General features: G+C 44.5%; 2 protein-coding genes across 7 annotated transcripts in view; one reads left to right on the top strand and one right to left on the bottom strand.

Moving 5' to 3' along the window:
- CASP8 (caspase 8) overlaps nucleotides 1-5,719 on the top strand; it is a 28,799-nt gene extending 23,080 nt beyond the window's left edge. For 5 of the 6 annotated variants that reach the window (XM_060152333.1, XM_060152337.1, XM_060152336.1 and 2 more), the window contains 2 exons: nucleotides 2,109-2,610; nucleotides 3,754-3,943. In XM_060152333.1, the coding sequence (XP_060008316.1) occupies nucleotides 2,109-2,610; nucleotides 3,754-3,889 (638 nt within the window). In that variant the 3' untranslated portion in view covers nucleotides 3,890-3,943. Of the gene's footprint in view, nucleotides 1-2,108; nucleotides 2,611-3,753; nucleotides 3,944-3,972 lie in introns of those variants that run through there. The other variant, XM_060152339.1, reaches the window with a different exon arrangement.
- Nucleotides 5,201-17,059, bottom strand: FLACC1 (flagellum associated containing coiled-coil domains 1; the record flags this gene model as incomplete). Its single annotated transcript, XM_060151171.1, has 11 exons — nucleotides 5,201-5,397; nucleotides 6,205-6,289; nucleotides 7,750-7,802; nucleotides 9,069-9,162; nucleotides 10,659-10,662; nucleotides 11,218-11,279; nucleotides 12,934-13,027; nucleotides 14,205-14,344; nucleotides 16,226-16,283; nucleotides 16,391-16,465; nucleotides 16,962-17,059. Coding segments are annotated over 11 exons (960 nt in total), but the record flags the coding sequence as incomplete, so codon positions are not given.
- Between the last annotated feature and the right edge of the window lie 5,849 nt (nucleotides 17,060-22,908).

Here is a 22,908-nt window from a genome sequence, read left to right as displayed (position 1 = left end):
GAACCCAAAAGAGAAATGAAATATTTCTGATATCTATGTTTTTGTCAAAAGGGGAGAACAAAAGCTGTATCAACAGGGCCACGTGTTTCAAAAAGATGGTTATAACCGTATTTCCCTGTGGAGGTGAACAACATTCTTGTTAGTTCTAAAACTAACATACTTGTTAGTTTTCTGCTTTTGTTTTTTTTTAATTAATTTTAAAAATCAAAGCAATGTATATATAAAGATAAAATATCAAATCTTACTAAAAAGCTTATAAAAAGCAACAATAAACTTTGTTTTTAATTCCACTAGATGAATAGAGCCTCTATAGAGTGTATTAGGTGTTGGGTGGAAAACATTGCTTTGGTATCAAGACCATTTATGGAAGTTGTGTTTATAAAAGTTGGGCTGTGAGTACAGCAGAAATTGAGTCCTTAACAGAAATAGCATTTTCAAATGTTAAACTAAACAGAAAGTCTTTGGCTCAGCCTTTTTCGGCTAAGATTGAGAGCTTACAAGTTAAATGAAAAATAATTTGCATCATGTGAACATAGAAATGGCTACAACTAAAAGCAATAAGAGAAAGAATTCAACCCAACCATTGTGATATTAAGAATTTTTACTTGATCAAAGAATTTTTGAAAATGGTGTTTATGAGTCATAACATCAGGTAATTACTTATTTTTTAAATAAAGTAGTTTAGAAAATAAGATAGGTTGATTTTAATCATCAGGACTCTGTGAATGGTTTCTGTTAACATTTGTTTATTCAAGCAAATCTATTCTAAGGTTTTAAAAAGCCACAGAACTTAAGTTCACTGACTACATCACTCATCATCGTATATCTTGGTATTGAAGAAAAGGTTTCAGGCTTTCGATTTTCATTTACTTAATATTTACCATGAAAACATTTTTTATTAAAATGGCCTTGATTGTATTTCTGATCAAGGGTATAAAGTAGCAATATGTAGGATGAATAAGTTTAGCAATCTACTGTACAGCATGATGGCAATAGTTGATAATGCTGTATTGAACATGAGAAGTATGCAAAGAGACTATATTCCAGGTGTTCTCATCACACACACACACACACACACACACACACACACACATGCAAACAAAAGGTAACTGAGTGAGGAGATAAATTATTAGCTTAACTGTAGTAATCATTTCACTATTCATATCATTATGTTGTACACCTTAAATATATGCTATTTTTATCTAAAATAATCAGACAGGCAGCCTGAAAAATGTTGAAAGACTTTGACTAGATCAATTAGAGCATTTGGGGGAAACTAATGTTAAGCATGTAGAAAACAAAGCAGTGAAAAAATAATGCTATTGCTAATTCCAGGAAAGACAAAAAGCTTAATAAGAAAGGAAGCATAATTAAAGAATTTTATGTTTACATAGTATTAGTAATACATATATTTCTATTGCTTCAACTAAACCTTGTAAATGTATAAGAGCACCAAGCACTCATCACCCACAATAGGAACTCAATACAAAAGTCTAAAATTTATAAACGAATAAATAGAAATAAGCCAAATTCATTACAAAATGGAGGCTAATACCAAAAAAAAAAATAGCTAAAAGTTGAAAGTGGCTTCCTTCATAGAAATGGCTGGACAGAACATGACTGGGTAAAAGGAAGGAGTAGAGGGGGGTAGCTTTTTGGTAAAGCTTTTTTTGTAGCTTTTTAGTTCTACTTGACTTTTAAAACATTCATATCTCGTATTTTGATGAACAATTTTGAGAGGGTTCAGGATAAAATAAGTATGGATCTTTTATTAAAAATTTGTTTTTGCTTTTTTTCTGATTATGTAAGTATTAGTTACTTTTTAGATTGGTTAGGTAGTAAGCCTAAATAATAGCTTGTAGACTAGTTGAGAAAAGACAACAGGCCAACAATAGCAGTCTCCCCTTTCTCTTTTGCCTCAGGGCTGGGAAATATTTTCAGCTAGTGGCAGTAAACATTAGAAGTCTATGGAATCCAGCCACTAATATAGAGGGTCTTGTTTTTAAGTTCTGGTTCAGATTCTTATCTGATCAATGTTCTCTCTAGTCCTGGGTTGTGGTCTGGGAATTCTTGCGGTGTAATATGACTTTTCTTGTTTCACTTTTCAGAGGCTTTGAGAAAGACCTTTAGTGAGCTTCATTTTGAGATAGTGCATTACAAAGACTACACTGCGAAGAAAATCTGTGAGGTTCTGAAATCCTACCAAAGCATGGACCACAATAACAAGGACTGCTTCATCTGCTGCATCCTCTCCCATGGAGACAAAGGCATCATCTATGGCTCCGATGGGCAGGAAGCCCCCATCTATGAGCTGACCTCTTACTTCACTGGTTCAAAGTGCCCTTCCCTTCTTGGCAAACCCAAAATCTTTTTTATTCAGGCTTGTCAAGGGTATAACTACCAGAGAGGTATAGCTGTTGAAACTGACTCAGAACAGAAGGAAACCTATTTAGAAATGGATTCATCCCTTCAGAAGAGATATATCCCAGATGAGGCTGACTTTCTGCTGGGGATGGCCACCGTGGACAACTGTGTTTCCTACCGAAGCCCCATGGAGGGGACCTGGTATATCCAGTCACTTTGCCAGAGCCTGAGAGAAAGATGTCCTAGGTAATTTTTGCTTATTCAACACTTCATTCATCTTTAAATATCTAGCTGTGGATCATATAACTGTAATTCTCAGGTCAGTTGCAGAGTGGGAAAGAGGGCAAGTTTACTGATGGAAAAAACTGAAATACTTACTGAGGAGTTTCTTTTATTTAGCACCTCAAAGGACAATCAGCATATCGTAGAGTGGGAAAGATGGCAAAGTCATATAGTTTATCTCTGTCTTTAGGCAGAAATATGACTGAACCCACTCAACTAGTTTGGAATTTCCATGTTTAACATCCTCCAAACCTGTCAAAAGTTCTATAATAGCTGACCAACCTCGGACCCTCTTGTGGGAGATAAGTGCTAAAGATCAGAAACTTTTTCTATTCCCACAAATTTGCTTTGAAGCCCACAAAATGTGGGAAAATAACTTTCCCTCATTTATTATCTTATGTTGCCTTTATTTAAATGATGGTTTTGTACGGCACAGTTCACCAAATGCACACACAACCAGCAGATAAATAGCAAGGAATCCTCTGTAGGTTGCTTCTAGTTCTGTGTCTCATTATGTTTTAAGTGTATGAAGAGCAAGAATTTCCCATGGCAGATGAAGGACTGAACCATAACACCCACACTACATTTTCATTTTGTAACTTAGACCACGAATCCTGCGAGGTTCCAAGGGGTTAGCTACAGAAGTGAATAAACAGGTTGCCCAACTAAACTGATAAGAGAAGCTGGTGAGAAAGCAGTGGGGTGGCTGCAGGAGACTTTCAATTTCCACTTGCCTAAAGTTTGATGCGGCCACAGATAAATCCACAGAAGCAATGCCAATTTGAGGCAGAGGATGTTGGGGGGGGGGCGTTGAGGCGATTGGGGGTAAGTGACACATACATGGAGCAGAGTGAAGTGCAAATAGGTCAGGAGGCAAAGAAACCAAATCTGATGTTGACAGTGAAGTTTGTGATGGTCATAATATATTAAGCTCTGAGACAACTTCTTTACCTAGAAAGCTGTGGTAGGTCTTGGTTTAACATCTTGTTATTTCAAATGCCTGTTGTTTTGAGGGACATAACTGTCACTAATCACAGCAGATGATAGGGTTTACCAGTTGATTTTTTCCCCCCATAGATGGTCACAAGGTTATGTTATGTTTTTCAGGGGTGAAGATATTCTCACCATCCTTACCAAGGTGAACTTTGAAGTAAGCAATAAGGATGACAAGAAAAATATGGGCAAACAGATGCCACAACCTACTTTCACACTGAGGAAAAAACTCTTCTTTCCCCTTAATTGATGCTATTGTTTAGTTGCATAACTAAACAGTAATTAAAATGCTGCTATTTTATTCTTTCTTTCTTTCTTTTTTTTTCTTGATAGCTGGAAGTCAAGAGAATGGGAATCAGGACAATATAATTTTCATGCAAATTCAATCTAAATCTCTGGCTTTGCAATAGCTAGACAGTCATAGCTGTAGGCATGATTTTAATTGTATCTTTAATTTGATGAGAAGGTTTAAAAATGAACTTGTAGTAGATACAAAAAGTATAGTAAGTTTAAAAGAAATGTCAAAGATCACTGAGGGGGATATTTGTGATCTGATCTGGCTAAAAAAACCCCTCATGTGTTGAGGTTGAGGGTATAATGCTCCCACATCCAGCCTGATTGCTGGTGGTGAGTGTGACAAACTATCCCAGAAACATGTGAGCTTCTTCTCCTGCGCCATGAGCTGACTTTGCTTTTCAGTGGTGAAAGACACCACTGTTTAGACTTAGATTTCAAAAACCTAAGCATGATTTTCCTTGTTTTTATTACTCATAAGTACAGTATTCAGCTCACTTTTAAGAGGAATGATGTTAATTGGATATTGGGCTTCCCTGGTGGCGCAGTGGTTGAGAATCTGCCTGCCAATGCAAGGGACACGGGTTCGAACCCTGGTCTGGGAAGATCCCAAATGCCGCGGAGCAACTAGGCCCGTGAGCCACAACTACTGAGCCTGCGCGTCTGGAGCTTGTGCTCCACAATAAGAGAGGCCGCAACCATGAGAGGCCCGCGCACCGCAATGAAGAATGGCCCCTGCTTGCTGCAACTAGAGAAAGCCCTTGCACAGAAACGAAGACCCAACACAGCCAAAAATAAAGAAAGAAAGAAAGAAGAAAGAAAGAAAGAAAGAAAGAAGCTTTCATTAAAAAAAAATTAATAAACAGAAACCTCTGTTAAATAGAGTAGGGAAACCAGAAGTTTATTTTGGATCTGTTGCTTATTATTTTGTCCATTCCCTCTGCTGAAGCAATCACCATGTTTTTTTGATACCCTTACCTTAAAATACAGCTCTTGGCTCATGTGACTTTTCTAGCAATAAAATTTATTATTCTTTATTCAATAAAATTTATTCAATAAAATGTATACTTAGCCCTGGGGCAGAGCTAGGCTTAAGTGTATTTGGGGGACAGGGGAACCTGCCAGCAGAGCCCCAGTACTAAACAGGGGGAAGGACGGGTGTAGGTCTTACACAAAGTTCTTCTTCAGCATCGTGGTGCTAGGGGTGGATAGGGGGGCAACCCCCGGGCTCACAAGATAAGTCTGGACTGAGCTACACTATGAGCAGCTAAATTCCGGTCTTCCAAAACTGCTCGTAGCATCTTAGCATAGACTCTGGCAACATGGGATGAGCGTAGTACGAGTAGCTGGGAGTCCGGGTGATGACGTGGGCTATGCTACACCAAGATTCCAGGTAAAGACTCAGACAGGAGCAGCTCCACACCCCATTTCCCAGCCTTGACTCCAGGGTCTTCATGCTACCTCCTGGGAGTCCAGGGTGGGAAGGGCTTTAAGGATGACCTTTCCCAGGGAGTATCTGCATTTATATGAGTGATTTGTGAATATCAACTAAATCTGATCTGAATTGTGTTGGGCTAGGATGTGGAATAGGTTTATAGAGCCCCCAATTCTACCTCAACTAGTCCTCTAGGTCAGGGAGCAGTTTCCAGAGATTTCTCTCTCTTTTTTCCATTTATGAAGAAGCTCAGTGGAGGTAGGAAAGTGTCCTATAGGGCACTATGTATGATCCAGGCTCTGTGCTAAGTGTTGGAAATATTTAAAAAATACACAGCAATATATGACTGTATCAAATCAACATGTTGTACACCTTATATCAATTAAAATATATCTCAATTGAAAAATATATCAAACATGGCTTCCTCTAGGGGGGACGTGGGAGTATGGACTGTGTTGCCCCTCCCCCAACAAGTGAATATTTGAAACTAATTCAAGAGCTTTTTTTCTGGAACTTCGGGGTCACCTGTACCCAGAAAACAAGTCTGCAATCCTACAGATGTCCACAAGCTCGTTCCAGCACATGATTGCCAAACTTGCAATCAGTGAGTTCTGGAGGGTACGGTTGAGACCCTCAGGTGGCTAAACTACATAAAAGACTCTATCCTTGTTGCACTTTCTTGAAGACTCCAGGCACCTTTCCATTCAGGAGTCCAGCCATGCAGCTCCCCCATCATCCTTCGTGACTTCAAGGCTGCCTTCCTCAAGTTGAGACCAAACTTAATGCTAGTTTCTTGGTGCATCTGTCATCAAAAAGTCTAAACTTTCTGTACTCACTTTGCTGTAACAGGATCTTTTCCCACTCCTTCTCCCATTCTGCCTTCTTCTCTGACCACTTCTCCATTCCATCATAAATGCTGTCCTGTGGAGGTACAAAGGTACCATGAAGAAAAGCATCCTGAAAGGCTGCATCCTGGCCTGAGGCTCAGCCCTGAGCCCTTTGCAGCTTCCCTCACCTGGGACCCTTGCTGGGGGCCCCATATGGTGACTGGTGGGAGTCAATTCCAGCCCAGTCACCCAAGAGCCTGCAGAACCCTAAAGATCAAAGAGAACTCTGCATGGCGTTTGCCCTGTTGGAACTGGGCTTCCTTTGAAGACAGGCAGTTGAGCATGTTGCAGATGCTCGTGTCAGCTCCCTCTGAACCATGAATCACTCATCAATAGCACAGGGGGAAACAAGGGAAATGCCAAGTTGTTGTTTTTTTTAATCAACTGTCATTGTTTGCCTGGGACTGAGTTGTTTCCTGGGACTCCAGACTGTCAGTGCTAAAACCCGGAAAGTCCCTGGCAAACCAGGACCAGTTGGTCACCATAGGATGGGGGGCTTGCTGGCCCAGCCCTTCCCCTGTCCACTTCCCCCCTCCCACTCTCTCATCCCCCTAGGATGAAATCCTGCCCTAATTCTGGTTTCCTGGGGCTCCATCAAATTAGCTGGCTAAGTGGATGGGCTGTGTTCTGAGGTACCCCCTACCCTGCTTGCTAGAGTCAGTGCAGAGCGACACAGTCCTTTTGGGTGGCAATTTGGCCAAATGCATCAAAGACCTTCCAAGTGTTTATCCTTTTTGACCCAGTACTTTACTAAGATCAAAGATGTTACAAAGTACAAATATTAACAGTGGTTGTCTTGGGGTGGTGATAGTTCATTCTTTTTGTTGTTGCTGCTGTTGTTGCTGTTGTTTTAATTAATTAGTTTTATTCTTGGCTGCGTTGGGTCTTCGTTGCTGTGCGCGGGCTTTCTCTAGTTGTGGTGAGGGCGGGGTACTCTTCGTTGCGGTGCGCGGGCTTCTTGTTGTGGTGGCTTCTCTTGTTGTGGAGCACAGGCTCTAGGCATGTGGGCTTCAGTAATTGTGGCACACGGGCTCAGTAGTTGTGGCTCGCGGGCTCTAGGGCGCCGGCTCAGTAGTTGTGGCACATGGGCTTAGTTGCTCCGCAGCATTTGGGATCTTCCCGGACCAGAGATCGAACCCGTCTCCCCTGCACTGACAGGCAGATTCTTAACCACTGCTCCACCAGGGAAGTCCCTGTTGTTGGTTTTTGAATTCCCATTTTTTAAAAAACAATGAGCAGGTATTACTTTTGTAATGACGAATGTATTTTTCAACGGGCTCCTTTAGGGTCTGGGTGACTGACATGTCCTGCATGGCTGCCATCACAGTCCGCAGGTTCCCTCTTCTCCTTGAGGGCCATTTAGGTTCAAGGAGGCTGGGAATTTCAGGAAATGATTTTCTGGGCAAGAGCTCTAGATTCATTTCAACGTCATCAACCAGGAATGAGCCTTGCTTCTCTTTCTCTCATAATCCACAAAGGAGCTCTGAATCTCACCTGATATATATGAAACAGATTCTTCAGATACTTATATTCCTTTCCCATATCCTCTGGACAAAAGGAAAACAACAGGGTCATCATGATTCCTCTGAAATACATGTTTTCAAATTCAAATGAGAGCTCTCCTGCACACCGTCCGTACCTCAAACTCATCTTGTCGGTGGTGAAACCATGGTGTTGCCTTAGCGATCACTCTGGAAGTTTATTAGAAATTTAGATGGCCCGACCCCACTCGAAGCCTGCTGAGTTTCAGAGGCAAGGCTCAGTATCTGTCAAGAATATGCTTCTCAGGTGATTCTGATGCACCCCAAGTATGAGGACTAATCCCTGGGGGCAAACCTACAACTGAAGGAAAAACAGAAGCAAAACCTTCTCTCTTTTTAAAATAACATTCCTAGTGTACCTTGGTTTTGAAAACAATACATGTTCTCTTTAGAGAACTGGAAAACCAGCAAGGTACAAATATCATCTTTTAAAAATGTAAGCTAGGGCTTCCCTGGTGGCACAGTGGTTGAGAGTCTGCCTGCCGATGCAGGGGACAAGGGTTCGTGCCCCGGTCCGGGAAGATCCCACATGTCGCGGAGCGGCTGGGCCCGTGAGCCATGGCCGCTGAGCCTGCGCGTCCGGAGCCTGTGCTCCGCAACGGGAGAGGCCACAACAGTGAGAGGCCCACGCACAGCAAAAAAAAAAAAAAAAAAAAAAAAAATGTAAGCTAAAGGAAAATAAGGAGATTATAGAAATTCTTCTCCCTGTGGCGATTAGTCTATAAACTCAGAATTCTGAAGGGTACACACTTTGTCCTTCCCAAAGGCAGCATAAATAATGGGATAAATGGCCCACACAACCCTTACAGGTTTTAAGGCCACACAAATCACAGTGTGCCTGTTAGAATTTAATGAAACACCATCATTTTACAGGTGAGGAAACTTGTTGAATTGGAACAGTATTACGTTTGTAGACCTTTTAAATATACTTTAAACAGTGCTTTCACATTCTTATCACTCTGATAAAGGCAGGTATTCTTGTCCTTGATTCCTAGATGGGGAAACTAAGACTTAAGGAGATGAAGGGACTTGCTCAGACCCCAAAACTTGGCCACAGACCCTTCAAACTTCTGGGGGTAGGGAGGACATTGCTTGACATGGTTTCCCTTTTTTCAGTTTCATTCTCAACCACTTGCTCTTCCTGGGCTTGAGAAGGAAACCTCGAAAGCCTAGGCAGAGTCCACCCGTGGCCGTGGGTGTTCCTCTGCCCTAGATCTGCAGGGTCAGCCGCTACCCCTTCATCAGGGTCATTCTCCCAGGTCCCAACCGTACCTAGTTTAACCTGAGCAGCCAACTTCTCTGCCTTCAAGGCTGCTTTGTAGTTTTTCTCCAGCTCACTGAGCTGTGCTGCGTGAGTCTCCTCGAGCTCCCCGTAGGACTCCAGGAGAAGGCCACAGTCATCCGTGAAAAGTTCACCTGATCCCACCTCCCCTCCCTCACGCAGGCAGCTGGTGGGCAGGCTGCGGGGCCCTCACTTCCTGACACATTCTCCTGACATCCATCCAGAAAAGGGTGAGGAGATCCCTGTTTTCACCATCCACTATTTTGCATGGAGACATCAGGGGGCCATGGATGCCCCCCAACAGCACAGTCTTTGCTTACAATCCTTTTGGGAAACTGTGGGCTGATTAACACGCAGGATAATTTTAGAGCCCAAGGTCTCTCCAGCCTCCATTCCAGGAGGCAGATGTCGGCAGTGTTCAAGAGGAGTGTTAAAATAAAAGGCCATATGGGACTTCCCTGGTGGTCCCGTGGTAAAGAATCCACCTTCCAATGCAGGGGACACAGGTTCAATCCCTGGTCGGGGAACTAAGATCCCACATGCCGCGGAGCAACTAAGCCCTCGTGGCTCAACTAGAGAGCCCGCGTGCTGCAAACTACAGAGCCCACGTGCTCAAGAGCCCACGTGCCACAACTAGAGAGAAGCCCATGTGCCATAAGGAAGAGCCCGCATGCCTCAGTGAAGATCCCGTGCGCCACAACTGAGAACCGACGCAGCCAAAAATAAAAATAATAAGTAAATAAAATAAATAAATATTAAAAAAAAAATAAAAGGCTGTATGAGCTGTTGAGCCAAGAAAAGACACGGAGGAACCTTAAATGCATATCGGTAAGTGCAAGAAGTCACTGTGAAAGGGCTACAGGCTGTATGATTTCAACTATGTGACATTTTGGAAAATGCACAGCTACGGAGGCAGTCAAAAGATCAGTGGTTGCCAGGGGTTAGTGGGGAGAGAGGGATGAATAGGCAGAGCTCAGAGGACTTTTAGGGCAATGAAATTATTCTGTATGATACTATAATGGCGGATACGTGTCACTAAATATTTGTCAAAACCCATAGCGTGTACAGCATCAAGAGTGAATCCTAATGTAAACTGTGGACATTGGGGGATAACAGTGTGTGTCAGTGTAGGCTTCATTGATTGTAACAAACATCGCATATTGGTGTGGGATGTCAGTGATGACACAAGGTTGTGCAGGTATGGGGCCCGGGGGTATGTGGGAATTCTCTCTACTTTATGCTCTTTTTCCCTGTGAACTTAAAACTGCTTTAAAAAATAAAGTCTAGGGGCTTCCCTGGTGGTGCAGTGGTTGAGAGTCTGCCTGCCGATGCAGGGGACACGGGTTCGTGCCCCTGTCTGGGAAGATCCCACATGCCGTGGAGCGGCTGGGCCCGTGAGCCGTGGCCGCTGAGCCTGCGCGTCTGGAGCCTGTGCTCTGCAACGGGAGAGGCCACAACAGTGAGAGGCCCGCGTACTGCAAAAATAAAAAATAGTAAAAAAAGAAAAAAAAGTCTATTAGTAAATAAGTCAATTAATTAAAAAAATTTTTAAAAAGCAAGTTTGTGACACTTAGGAAGACTTCTCTCCAGCAGGACAACTGGGGCTGCTCTGGTGCCCAGCAGGAGGTGTGGAAGGGGACTCTTCCTTTTCTCACTCTCACAGAAAACACACCTCCTTTTTCTTCCCCTTGGTTTGTCTCTACAGCTCTGGCTCCTGCCCTTCCCATACCTTCTTCCCATTTTGCCCAGACCTTGACCTAGTAGCCAGGGACAGTAGAGGTGAGAGGAAGAAGAGGAGAGGCGTGGGGAGAGACCAGGCTGGGAACAACAGTAGTTTACCATGAAAACCTCCTGGAGAACCAAAAAACGGCTCTTCTCGGCAATCAACTTAAAGGGAGATTATAATTGAAATGAAATTTGGATGAGAAATTACAAAGCCAGGAATAACCTTCTCCGGGCTGTATTTTAGTGACCTCAGATCAAACCATTCTGCTCTCCAAAGACATGTCTCTTATCTCCCCTACCCCTCGCCACCCAGTTCCATTTGGCCTTGTCTGAAATCCCAGTGAACTGAAATCCTGCAAGGATGCAGGAGCCTTAGGACCTTCAGAACACAAGAGCTTGTGCCAGGAAGTGTACCTCCTCTTGCTTTCAAAGTTCTTCTGCGTCTCAGCACAGCGGAGATCCATTTCATTGGCGAGCTAGAAACGAGGCTGGCATTTACAAGACAGGATTGAGGACCCCACTCCCACTCCAACCTGCAACTTCTGAGAAGCCTTCCCATTCACGGGGTATGCCCCTCTCCCCAAGCCTCTCCCGTTGTGTTCGGCAGTGCCAGAAAGCACATCGTTACTGAGGGAACGGGACAATTCTTGCCTCGCTCTGCATTGTCTGGTATGTAATCAGTTCACAAAGGGTGCATGGAAACCATCCCTTTCACTATTTTGTGGGCAGGTCTGCCCTCTTTGGCTGGACTGTACTCTCTTTGTAAGATCATGGCCTTCGGATTTTTGGATACGTAATTCAATTGAGCAATCGTTGATTGTGCAAAGGGCTTGACCTGGAGGAGCCAAAGAGGCCTGAGACTCAGACCCTGCTTTGATGAACTTAAAACCAGTGTTAATAAGCCCTCGTTGGCAGGATGGCTCTGTTTCCGGAGGCAGGAAGTGCTCAGTTCCAGGTGAACCTCCCTTCTAACACGCACATCGGGTCCTCTGGCCAGTGCCTCAGGAGGAATAGACACTGCCAGCCGAGACAAGGGCTCGGGGCCAGCACACCCCCCCTTCTGCACAGTCACACAACAATGTAGGGTGTTCACAGCTGGGAGAATTTTAAGAATCCCAATCTGAGGTCCCTCGATAGAAATAATCTCTAAATATGTCTTCAGCAGGGCCGATGCTTCAGTGACTGAAAGTGTGCCTTTTGCCCATTAACCCACCACAGATGAGGCGAGTGATCTCATGCAAATTATTTAACTTCCTGAGCCTCAATTTTGTAGGAAGGTGACCATGAACTTGGCAGGGTTTTCAGGAAGGTATAGGAATGAATCCTCAGAAGGGAAGGTCTCAGCCTGAGTCCTATGCTGGGTCACTACAGGATTCAGACACATCTGGTGTGTATCAGAGGGCGAGGGGCTGGCCTGCTGGGAAGTCACCCTTCACATGTGGGTTCGGTAACGGCAAGTGAGGCGGGGCCGGGGGGGGGGTGCTGGTGGCAGGAGGGGATAGGCAGATGGGGAGGAGAGGGGAGGAGTTGGGAGGAGATCTAAGGATGGGTCTGATGTATCATTGCAGTCCAGGCCACCAGACACCTCTGCTTAGGGCGGAGAAGAAAAGTCTGTGATAAAATGAATGGTGAATTTTAAAGGGAGTGTTCCCAGAATCCCCAGGGAACACGAAGAGTGCAAACGGAAATGAGCAGGTTCTGAAGAGTGGCCTATGGCAGCTTCACCAGCAACAGGAAGTGGTACTGGAGGCTTCTGGGCAGCTTTTGAGCAAAACTGAAGTCCTGGTCACGCTGGTGCGGTTACTAAGAGCCTCAGCAAGGTCTGAAATTTAACTCACCGCACAGGCCACAGCCAGCCCTGCTGGAAATGGCTGGCACCCCCTAGTGTGGAAAGAATAGTGGCGTTGAACATGCCAGAGGCTGCCCGAGAACTCCCGGAAATTGAGTTAGGCCTAGAGGAGGGACTTGAGTTCTTGCGATTATGGGTGAGGATGGAGTCAGGGCTGTTGTCTGGACAGCCTGGCTCCCAGGAGGAAGGTGCTTGGCCTTGCCTGGAACATAGCAGGTGATCTGAAACTACTGGCCTTTCCCCTTCCCAAAGAGATGTCGGTTAACTCAAGGGCCACTCACCAGTTTTTGGGCAGAACGATGGGCTCTGTTCATTTGCTCTATTGTCGCTGTCAGCTCTGAGATCTGTTCTTCGAGGTCAGTAATGATAGCAGTCCTGCGGGACAAGTAATCCGTGATCCACGCAGCTTCCATGCCGTCCCAGTCAGGGCCCTCCCTGGGCATGGCTGGCTCTGGCCTGGTGAGAGCCAGGCCACGTTCTGCACCTGCTCCATCACCATGGGGGGTGGGGGGTAGGGGCAGAGGGTGGTTCGGAAGAAGGAATTTGGCAGTAGGGTGGCTGCGCCTCACACGGAGCCCTTTTGGGTAATCTGGCCAGAAGTGAGCAGGGGTGGTTTGGTGACCCACTGACTAGAAGGGAAAGAGGAGGATGCCAGAAATCTATTAGGATTTGACCTTGACTCGGTAAAGATACTTGAAATGGAGGAGGGAGAAATTCACAGGATTAGGAAATTAGGTGGAGGAATAGGATTGATGCAGACAGTGACTCATAGACAAGGAATGGGCCGGAAACAGGACAAAGGGGATTTAAGAGTGTGGATTTCAGAGTAGATTTACGGAGTTTTGTGTTTCTGAGTCTGGGGACTCCATGAAATCTGTGAGGTTACTCAGCTCTGTACGGCTGAGCTGGAGTGAACAGGGTGGCAGGCAGTGCAGCAGAGATGAGGTCCTTGATTCCTGAGGGTGAGGAAAGAAGAGAGAGGATGTAGGAGGAGATGGGGAAGGAGGAGATATGAATGAGAGGTTTAGCAGGTAGCGCGAAGAGGATGTGGGGACTGACTTTACATGGTCCCGGAGGATAGAGAGTGGGTGGGCCTTGAATGACAGAGGGGGTGTCAGCATGCCCAGCCGGGATGGAATCAGACCAGAACCTTCCACGCTGCACCTCTCAGAGGCGTAAACTGAGTGGTATCTTTCGACTTAATGGAAAAGAGATGCAGGCTCTGGCCTCCCAGAAACCCTGACCTTACTCTCAGCTCTCACCGTTCAAGTTCAGACTATTTTCTGAACATTGCATCTACTCATTACCTCCAGAAACAGCTAGTCCCCTTTAGTGTGAGGGACACCCACCCAGTCATTCTCCAGATCAGCTGCCTGACTCGTTTGTATGCCTGACTCAAACGGGCTCAGAGCAGAGAGGTGGGTGCGGAGAGGAGCCGGCGCCATGCTGAGGAGTGAAGGGATGCCGTGGACTGGGCGTCAGGTAAGGGGTTCGTCCTCGAGGCCAGGCCGGGGTGGGGCTGAGGAACTGGATGCGGGTCCAGGGACATTGCCTGGAAGTCCTGACTTTGTCCATGTTCTCTGATTCTGAATGCTTTTTCCTAGCAGACATCTCGTCTCCCAAGGTGACGCAAATCTGCTCCCTATTCCGAACGAAGCAGTAGCCAGGTGACACGTTTATTATTTCCTGGGCCTCAAGGTGGAAGATAAGGTATAGTGCAAGCCTGGAGTGCTGAGATTGCTCCAGTCTTCTGCTAGTGCCCTACTCACATCTTAAACACAGACGTGTGAGGTGGGATGCCCGCACCCAAGTTCCGCCCATGCCCTCCCCCAGCTTAACCTCTCTCCTCACCCCCAAGCACAAGACCCGGCTGGCTCCTGAGCGCCTCCATAGGCCTCTCAAATTCAGCATGTGCACAAGCCAGCCGCTGGCGCCTGCCACCGCTCTGCTTCCCAGCCCACATCCTCCTCTGCGTTCTCCTTAATGGCCAGAGGCCAGGAGGCGGCCAGGCATTGTGGAAACCGCTCAGGTTTTGGAATTAGATGGGCCCGAGTTTAAATCCTGGCTCTGCCACCAACCATAGTTATTCAACATCTCCGTGCTTCAGTTTCCTTATCAGAAAATGAGGATAGGGCTTCCCTGGTGGCGCAGTGGTTGAGAGTCCGCCTGCCGATGCAGGGGACACGGGTTGGTGCCCCGGTCCGGGAAGATCCCACATGCCGCGGAGCAGCTGGGCCCGTGAGCCATGGCCGCTGAGCCTGCGCGTCCTGAGCCTGTGCTCCGCAACGGGAGAGGCCGCAGCAGTGAGAGGCCCGCGTACCACAAAAAACAAAAGAAAACCCCCAAAACAACACCAGCTTGTTATAGTTCTGGAGGGCAGAGTCTGAAATGGGTCTCTCTGGGCTAAAATCAAGGTGTTGGCAGAGTTGTATTCCTCCCGGAGGCTCTAGAGGAGAATCTATTTCCTTGCCTTTTCCAGCTCCTAGAAGCTGCCCCTGTTCCTAGTGGCCTTGTCCTCTATCTTCAAAGCCAACAACGGCATCACTCCAACCTCTGCTTCTATCGTCATGTCTCCTTCTCTGACACTCTGACTTCCTCTTTCATGTGTAAGGACCTTTACATTTGCATTAGGCCCACCTGGATAATCCACGTTGATCTGTCCATCTCAAGGTCAGCTGATGAGCAACATAATTCCATCTGCAAACTTAATTTTCCCTTGGCAAGTAACAGAACAAAGTGGTGGTTTCCAGGGATTAGGACATGCACTTCTTTGTGGGCGGGGGGTGGTGGTGGTGTCATTATTCTGCTTACTACATTCATCATCTCTGCTGCTTCTCTGAGCTCGTTTCCCAACACTGTTTCCTCACTTCCTCCACTCCCCCCACATGGGCCTCTTTGCTTTCCAGGAAAAGATCAGACGTGCCAAGCAAGTTCCCACCCAGGGCATTTGTACCCACTGTTCCCTTGGCCAAGAGTGCTTGCCTGAGGTGCCAAAGTGGCTCCTGCTGGCTTTTTACACAGGGATTGCCCTGACTTCTCGGTATAAAATAGCAATCCCACCCTCCTCCCTATGCCTGTGTTATTTTTCCTCGTAGCACTTGTAGATCTTGGATGGATTAACATGTTTATGGTCATCTCCCTGCCCCTCCCCACTAGAATGTGAGTCCCTGAGAGTGGAGACTTTGCCGTGTTCACTGCTGTCCCCCTGCACCTGACTCAATGTATAGCAAATAATAGGTGCTCAATAAAAATTTTCCAAATAAATAGAACACAAAGATTCATGCAAAGGCCTAAAGCTAAGTTACACATCTAAGCTTATTTATAATTAAAAACTTATGGATTAAAAACTTTAATTGATGAGTAGAAACAGAGCTGCAATCTACAGAAAATCTTAGACACGGTAATCAGGAGAAGGGTGAGTAGCACCATAAATCCACGGGAGGCTCTTTGCCAAGGACGTGTATTGGGCATCATGCCCTTTGAGGTCAGGGAATGGCTTTCTGGGGCACTCCCACTGAGAGCTCCTTTGAAGTGACCTTGAAAGCTGTGGGATCAGAGGACCACAGAACCCACTTGTAGGAGCTGAGGTCTGGGAGGAATCCCATCGGGTTCTGGCATTTCTCTGACATACCTGGCAGCAATTAGCTCAAGTCAGGAAGGGCTGTGAAGGCCAAGAATGGAGATTATTTTATTCACATACCTTGAACAGCTCTGTCCCATGAACATGAAAATACTTACTTTGGGGCAATAACAGATTTTGTTATCAGTTGGGCATAATTTTGTTTTTTTGAAGCCGGAGGAGGAGGAGTTAGCCTGAAAGTGAAAAGGGAAATAACGAGAAAGAGAAAATTGGAAATTCAGAAACCAGGTTTAGCACTCCCCAGTAAGGGAGATCCCCACAGTGAAAACAAATTGGAATATATGGTCTGACAACAGGAATCTTTAAAAACAGGACGATCTTGGGGAACCTCAGGCTGAAGGCCTTGGCACTTGTTCACTGACCAGGGGTTCCCGGGCCAGCAGCACAGCTCATCCCCTGGTTCTAGAAGCTCTTTGTCCCCATGGAGCGGCAGCTGCCATGGGCCCTTTCCCTGCTGCGCTAATTCTGAGACTTCCTCATTGAAAATGACACTCAGCCCCGGCATCACTGGCTAGAGCGCTGTGCAGCCTGCAGGCTGTGGAAAGCTGGGCTTTCTGGCTCTCTTGGGATTTTGCTGCCAAGTTGACTGTTTCAGAAATCTTGTGAGAGAAAGCTGGCTGTAATGGAGCCCAAGCCCCCAGGCTCCACTCCATCCCGGGTAGTCCTTACTTGGATTTCACTGGGGAGGTCTTTCTTGGTGGCCGAGGGGTCTCGATTAGTTTCCGTGGTCCCAAGTTCCAGGGATCCCAGCAGGGGCAGTAGACGAGAGGTCAGGGGCCGCCTTGGCTGCTAGGTCAGGAGGCCCTTGCTGAAATGGGAAAACGGCAGCAGAGTCACAGTGTTCAGAGTCAGAGCAACAATACTTAGAGACAAATTGGGAAGAACCCAGGGAAGGCCCAAAGCACAGATGACAGATTCTGGAAGTTGTCGATGTGGTACAGAGTCTTGACTATAGAATAACACCTCACCCCTTGCCACCTAGGAGACTTGACTTGAAAGCAGTTTCGCATTTGATGTAGTTGAGTGCTTACTATGAGTCAGATCCACAATAAGTGATCAGTTATTGTTATGCCAACTTTACAGATGAAGATAGTGAGGCTCAGAGAGGTCACGGAGGTAGCAAGTTGGAAAGCTGGAAACAAACACAAGTCTATCTGACTCCTAAGCACTTGCTCTTCCATCAGGTCACACTAGCTGTCTCTAAAGCGAAGAGGAATCCCTACAGCAAGTCCTTCATAGACCTTTCTGGAAAATCAGGTCTGTTAGTCAAATTATAGTGCAAGCAGATCTTTCAGTCTCTCTTTCCTGGTCACCTGCCTGAATTACACAATCAAAACTCTTCTTTCTTGACTCCATAAAAACAAAACCAATAACAAAAACCCCTGTTACGAAGGTTTGCGTGAAAGACAACTGTCAGATAAACATGGAGCCTTGATCACACTTGTTTATCTTCTTTCTTTTCCAGAACCCCACGAAAATGAGAGTAAAGATTAAAAGAGATTTAATTCCACAAAAACAAAGAGAATGACAGAGGAGACAATATTGCACAGGCGATGTCAGGACATGCTTGGGACCATAACTCCCTCACTTAGCTTCCATAGGAAACTGCAGCCTACGTGCCTGCAAAGGGCGTACAAACCAGCAGGAACCAATTTCCAGGTGGAAGCTCCCTAAGACTCAGGATTGGAACTGGTAGATTATCTGATGATTCTGATGGGTATTTGACAGATCTGTTGGAGCACGTGGTAGGTCAAATAATGTCCCCCCAGCAAAAAAGTCTATGTTCTAATCCCTGGAACCTGTAAATATGTTACCTTACGTGCCAAAAGGGGCTTTGCTGCTGTGATTAAGGATTTCCCCCTCAACCCTGCTTTTTTTCCCCTCTAGTTTATTTTTTATTGAAGTATAGTTGGCATATAATATTATATTAGTTTCCAGGATACAATATAGTGATTTGACATTTATATACATTACAAACTGATCATGATAAGTCTAGTAACCATGTCACCTTGTAAAGTTATTACAGTATTATTGACTGTATTCCATAGGCTGTACATTACATCCCTATGACATTTATTTTATAACTGGAAATTTGTACCTTATGATCCTCTTCATCTATTTTGCTCAACTCCTTTTTTTTTTTTTCCTTGTGGTATGTGGGCCTCTCACTGTTGTGGCCTCTCCCGTTGCGGAGCACAGGCTCCGGATGCGCAGGCTCAACGGCCATGGCTCACAGGCCAAGCCGCTCCGCGGCATGTGGGATCTCCCGAACCGGGACATGAACCCGTGTCCCCTGCATCGGCAGGCGGACTCTCAACCACTGTGCCACCAGGGAGGCCCTATTTTGCTCAACTCTTTACCCCTCTCCCCTCTGGCAACCAGTTTGTTCTCTGTATCTATGAGTCTGTTTCTGTTTTGTTTTGTTTGTTCATTTGTTTTGTTGTTTATTTTTTATGTTTTAAAGTCATTATTAAAGTTTTTATTGAAAATAACTCACGTTCATACAGGTAAGGCCAATATAGTGTGTTATCAGAATAGAATAAATCAGAGTTGCTTGGCTGGTTAAGGAGTCACATGGAAAGACTGGCAGGAAACTGAGTTTAAAAACAATGTAGATAACTAAAATATTTTAAAATGTTATATTAGAATTAGAAATGTTATACTAAAAATATACTAGAATATACTAGAATTTTTGCAAAAGTGAAAAAGGGTGTTTTGTTTTTTAGATTCCACATGGAAGTGAAATCATTCAGTGTTTGTCTTTCTCGGACTTATTTCACTTGGCATAATAGCCTCTAGGTCCATTCATGTTGTTGCAAATGACAAGATTTCATTCTTTTTTATGACTGAATAATATTCCATTGTATATATATGGCACATCTACATTCATTCATCTGTTGATGGGTACTTAGGTTGCACAGCAAAGGAAACCAGCAAGACGACACGCCGACCTACTGAATGGGAGAAGATATTTGCAAACGATACATCTGATAAGGAGTTAATATCCAAAGTATAAAAGAACACATACAACTTAGTAGCAAAAAAACCAAACAATTCGATTAAAAAATGGGTAAAGGACCTGAATAGACAATTTTCCAAAGAAGATATACAGGTGGCCAACAGACACATGAAAAAATGCATAACATCACTAATCATCAGGGAAATGCTAATCAAAACCACAATGAGATATAGCCTCACAACTGTCAGAATGGCCATCATCAAAAAGACAACAAGGAGCAAGTGTTCACGAGGATGTGGAGAAAAGGGAATCCTTGTGCACTGTTGATGGGAATGTAAATTGGTGCAGCCCCTATGGAAAACAGTATGGAGGGTCCTCAAAAAGTTAAAAATAGAACTACCATACAATCTAGCAATTCCACTTCTGGGTATTTATATGGAGAAAACAAAAACACTAATTTGAAAAGATATATGCACCCCCCTATGTTCATTGCAGCATTATTCATAATAGCCAAGATACTGAAGTTAAGGATCTTGAGATGGGGAGATTATCTGGATTATCCGTGTGGGCCCAAGGTAATCATTAGTGTTCTTTTAACAGGAAGGTGGGAAGGTCAGAGTCAGAGAAGAAAATGGCCAAGTAGGAGTGATTGAGGTAGGGGCCATGAGCCAAGGAATGTGGGCAGCCTCTAGAAGTTGGAAAAGGCAAGGGAATGATTCTCCTCTGAACCTACAGAAGGAACGAAGTCTTGCCGACATCTTGATTTTAGCTCTGTGAGACCCATTTCAGATTTCTGACCTCAGAACTAAAAGATAAACTGGTGTTTTAAGCCACTAAATTTGTGGTAATTTGTTACAGAGCACTTGTAATAGGAAACAGAAAATTTGGGGAAAAGTTAAAAATAGAAACATAGACACCTGAGAAAATTAAAATTGCATAATTACTGCAGGCTAACAAATATTGCATAAGAAAGTAAATAAACTCACAGTAAGGAACACTCTCATATATATTAATGTAAACGCTTAATATTGATTTAACCAAAAAGTGATTTGTGACTGCACTGGAAGATTGGGGGTGGGGGTGGGATGGAGAATGTTGGCCCAACGACCAGGTGACAGGGCCACTGTATCTAGCTGTCCGTGTTCCCCTTTGCTGGGGGCCTGGTCAGGAGGTCTCAGGGAGACAAGGGAAGGAGGTGGGTGGAGCACACCAGGTGAGAAGATGGTGCCACAGGGGACTAGAATTCAGGTAAGAATCTGAGAGGAGCCTGCAGCAGTAATAAGACAGAAGCTCTGCTTCTGTTTAGGACCTTGTATCTGCTTCCTGTGAGAATGGGGCCAATCCTGAACTTGGGGGTTTAGAGGAGTCCCTGGGGCAAGAAGTGAGAGGCTGGGGCAGGCCAACTCCCAGCAAGTGCCTTCCCTATTCCATTTCTTGTCGGCCCATCTGGACTGAGCAGTTCTTAAAGGCCTGGATCCACTATGTCATTCTCTGTGCCCCCAGGGAGCCTGGCAAAGCAACTTGTCCACGACAGGTATTTGATAAATATTTGTTACCTGACTAATACACTGGGTGGCTCTAATCACAGGGAGCAGTCAACAAGGAGAAAGGAGCTCCACAAGTGAAACTGTACAGAAGTAAATTATGGTACAACCACTCAGTGGAGATTATATAGTTTTTTTTTTTTCTTTTTTTGCTGCACCACGTGGCGTACTGGATGTTAGTTCTCAGACCAGGGATTGAACCCATGCCCCCTCCAGTGGAAGCAGAGAGACTTAGCATTGGACTGCTAGGGAAGCCCTATATAGATTTTAACTGACCACTTTAAAGCCTGTGGAAGCATGAAGAAATGAGTATGAACCAAGATATAAAATAGTGTGTATGCAATGAATACAATTATGTAAAAGTTTGTACCAATATGGACAAGGGTTAGAAAAGAATATATTTAAAAATGAAAATTGGGCCAGAATTATAGTTTTTCTTCCCCCCTCCACAACATTCTTTACTAAAATTTTCTTTGGGTTTTGGAATCAGATGGGTCTGATTTGCATGGAAGCTTCTCCACTTATCACCTGTGGGACCTCAAAAAATGTACTTTCACATTTCTGAGTCTCAGTTTCCTCATCTGCAAAATGGGGACAAAAATTCATGCCTCCTCATTGTGCTGTTGTGCACATGAAACGAGACCATGTCAGGAAAGCTCTTGGCACACTGCCTTGCATATATTACATTCTCAAAAACTGGTAACTGAGTTTAGGAATATTATGAACCCCAGTGGCATTTTGTTTATAGAAACTTTTATTTCTAAATTTGTGGGAGAATAGGTTTATTTTTGTGTTTCTGTTAAATTGAAATATGCTTATTGTAAAGAAAATCATAACACAGAAGAGTCTAAGGAAGTAAAAATTCTCCAAAATACTAACATCTAGAGATGACCACTGAAAATATTTTGATTAATATCTTCTAGAATTCTCTCTAAAGAAACAGATTTATATAGTTTTCCATAAATGAGAACAAACTCTACTTACATTCTAGATGTGCCTTTTTTAAACAATGTCATGAGCTTCTTTAATGTCAGTAACTATATAAATATATATATAGTATAATATATATATATAGTATATATATTATATATAGTATAATCATATAATCTTTATTTTTTTTTTGCAGTACACGGGCCTCTCACTGTGTGGCCTCTTCCGTTGTGGAGCACAGACTCTGGACGTGCAGACCCACCGGCCATGGCTCACGGGCCCGGCCGCTCCATGGCACGTGGGATCCTCCCGGACCGGGGCACGAACCCGTGTCCCCTGCATCGGCAGGCGGACTCTCAACCACTGTGCCACCAGGGAAGCCCCCATATAATCCTTTTTAAACTTAAGTTTACTATGGAGAGATTTTTTAAATGTACAGAAGTAGAGAAAAGAGTACAGTGAACGCACACATCACCTAGCTTCAACAATTAGCAATTTGTGGCTAGTCTCATTCATCTATACTCAGGCCACTTTTCTAACACTAGATTATTTTAAAAGCAAATCTATAATTTTAATTATACCTAAGACAGATCTTTAAAACAAGCCTGAGATTTGATTCTATATCATCCTGACTTTGTAAATTTTCCTTCTATGAATGTACCTGTTTATATTTTTAGCCAGTTTTATATTGATGAACATTTGGTTGTTTCCTTTTCTCACCAATGCTTAGTGCATATTCTTTTGCTCTTAAAAAGTAAAGGCCTCTCCCTCCAAATACTCGTGGGGATGACACTCAAAATAGTTAACAACCGGTAAGACAAGACTATGGAACAATCAGTATAGTCAAGGGTTATAGGGATGGAACAGGGTGGAGGACCCTCTCCCATCCCCATGCCAGGTATTAAACCCTTACCTGCTGAATCCTGAGGAGGTATGTGGGTGCCAGGGGAGGTGTTGGGGTAACAAGGTGGCAGTCAGGGCATTCAAGGGGCTTGAACAATGTATATGCACAACCAGTATGGTAGTATTTCAATATATCAGTAACTGCATACGAGCTAAACGTCAGCCCTCTACCTCTGTACCCCCCCCAAGAGGGAATCACTGTTAAGAGCTTTTTGGTTACCCTTCCAGAAATGTTCTGTAATCTTTAAAATTTTGTACACAAGTGAGAACATACTTTACA

This window comes from Lagenorhynchus albirostris, chromosome 6 (genome assembly GCF_949774975.1).
Source record: "Lagenorhynchus albirostris chromosome 6, mLagAlb1.1, whole genome shotgun sequence".
Taxonomy (NCBI): Eukaryota; Metazoa; Chordata; class Mammalia; order Artiodactyla; family Delphinidae; genus Lagenorhynchus; species Lagenorhynchus albirostris.
This window is presented reverse-complemented; position numbering and strand designations above follow the sequence as displayed.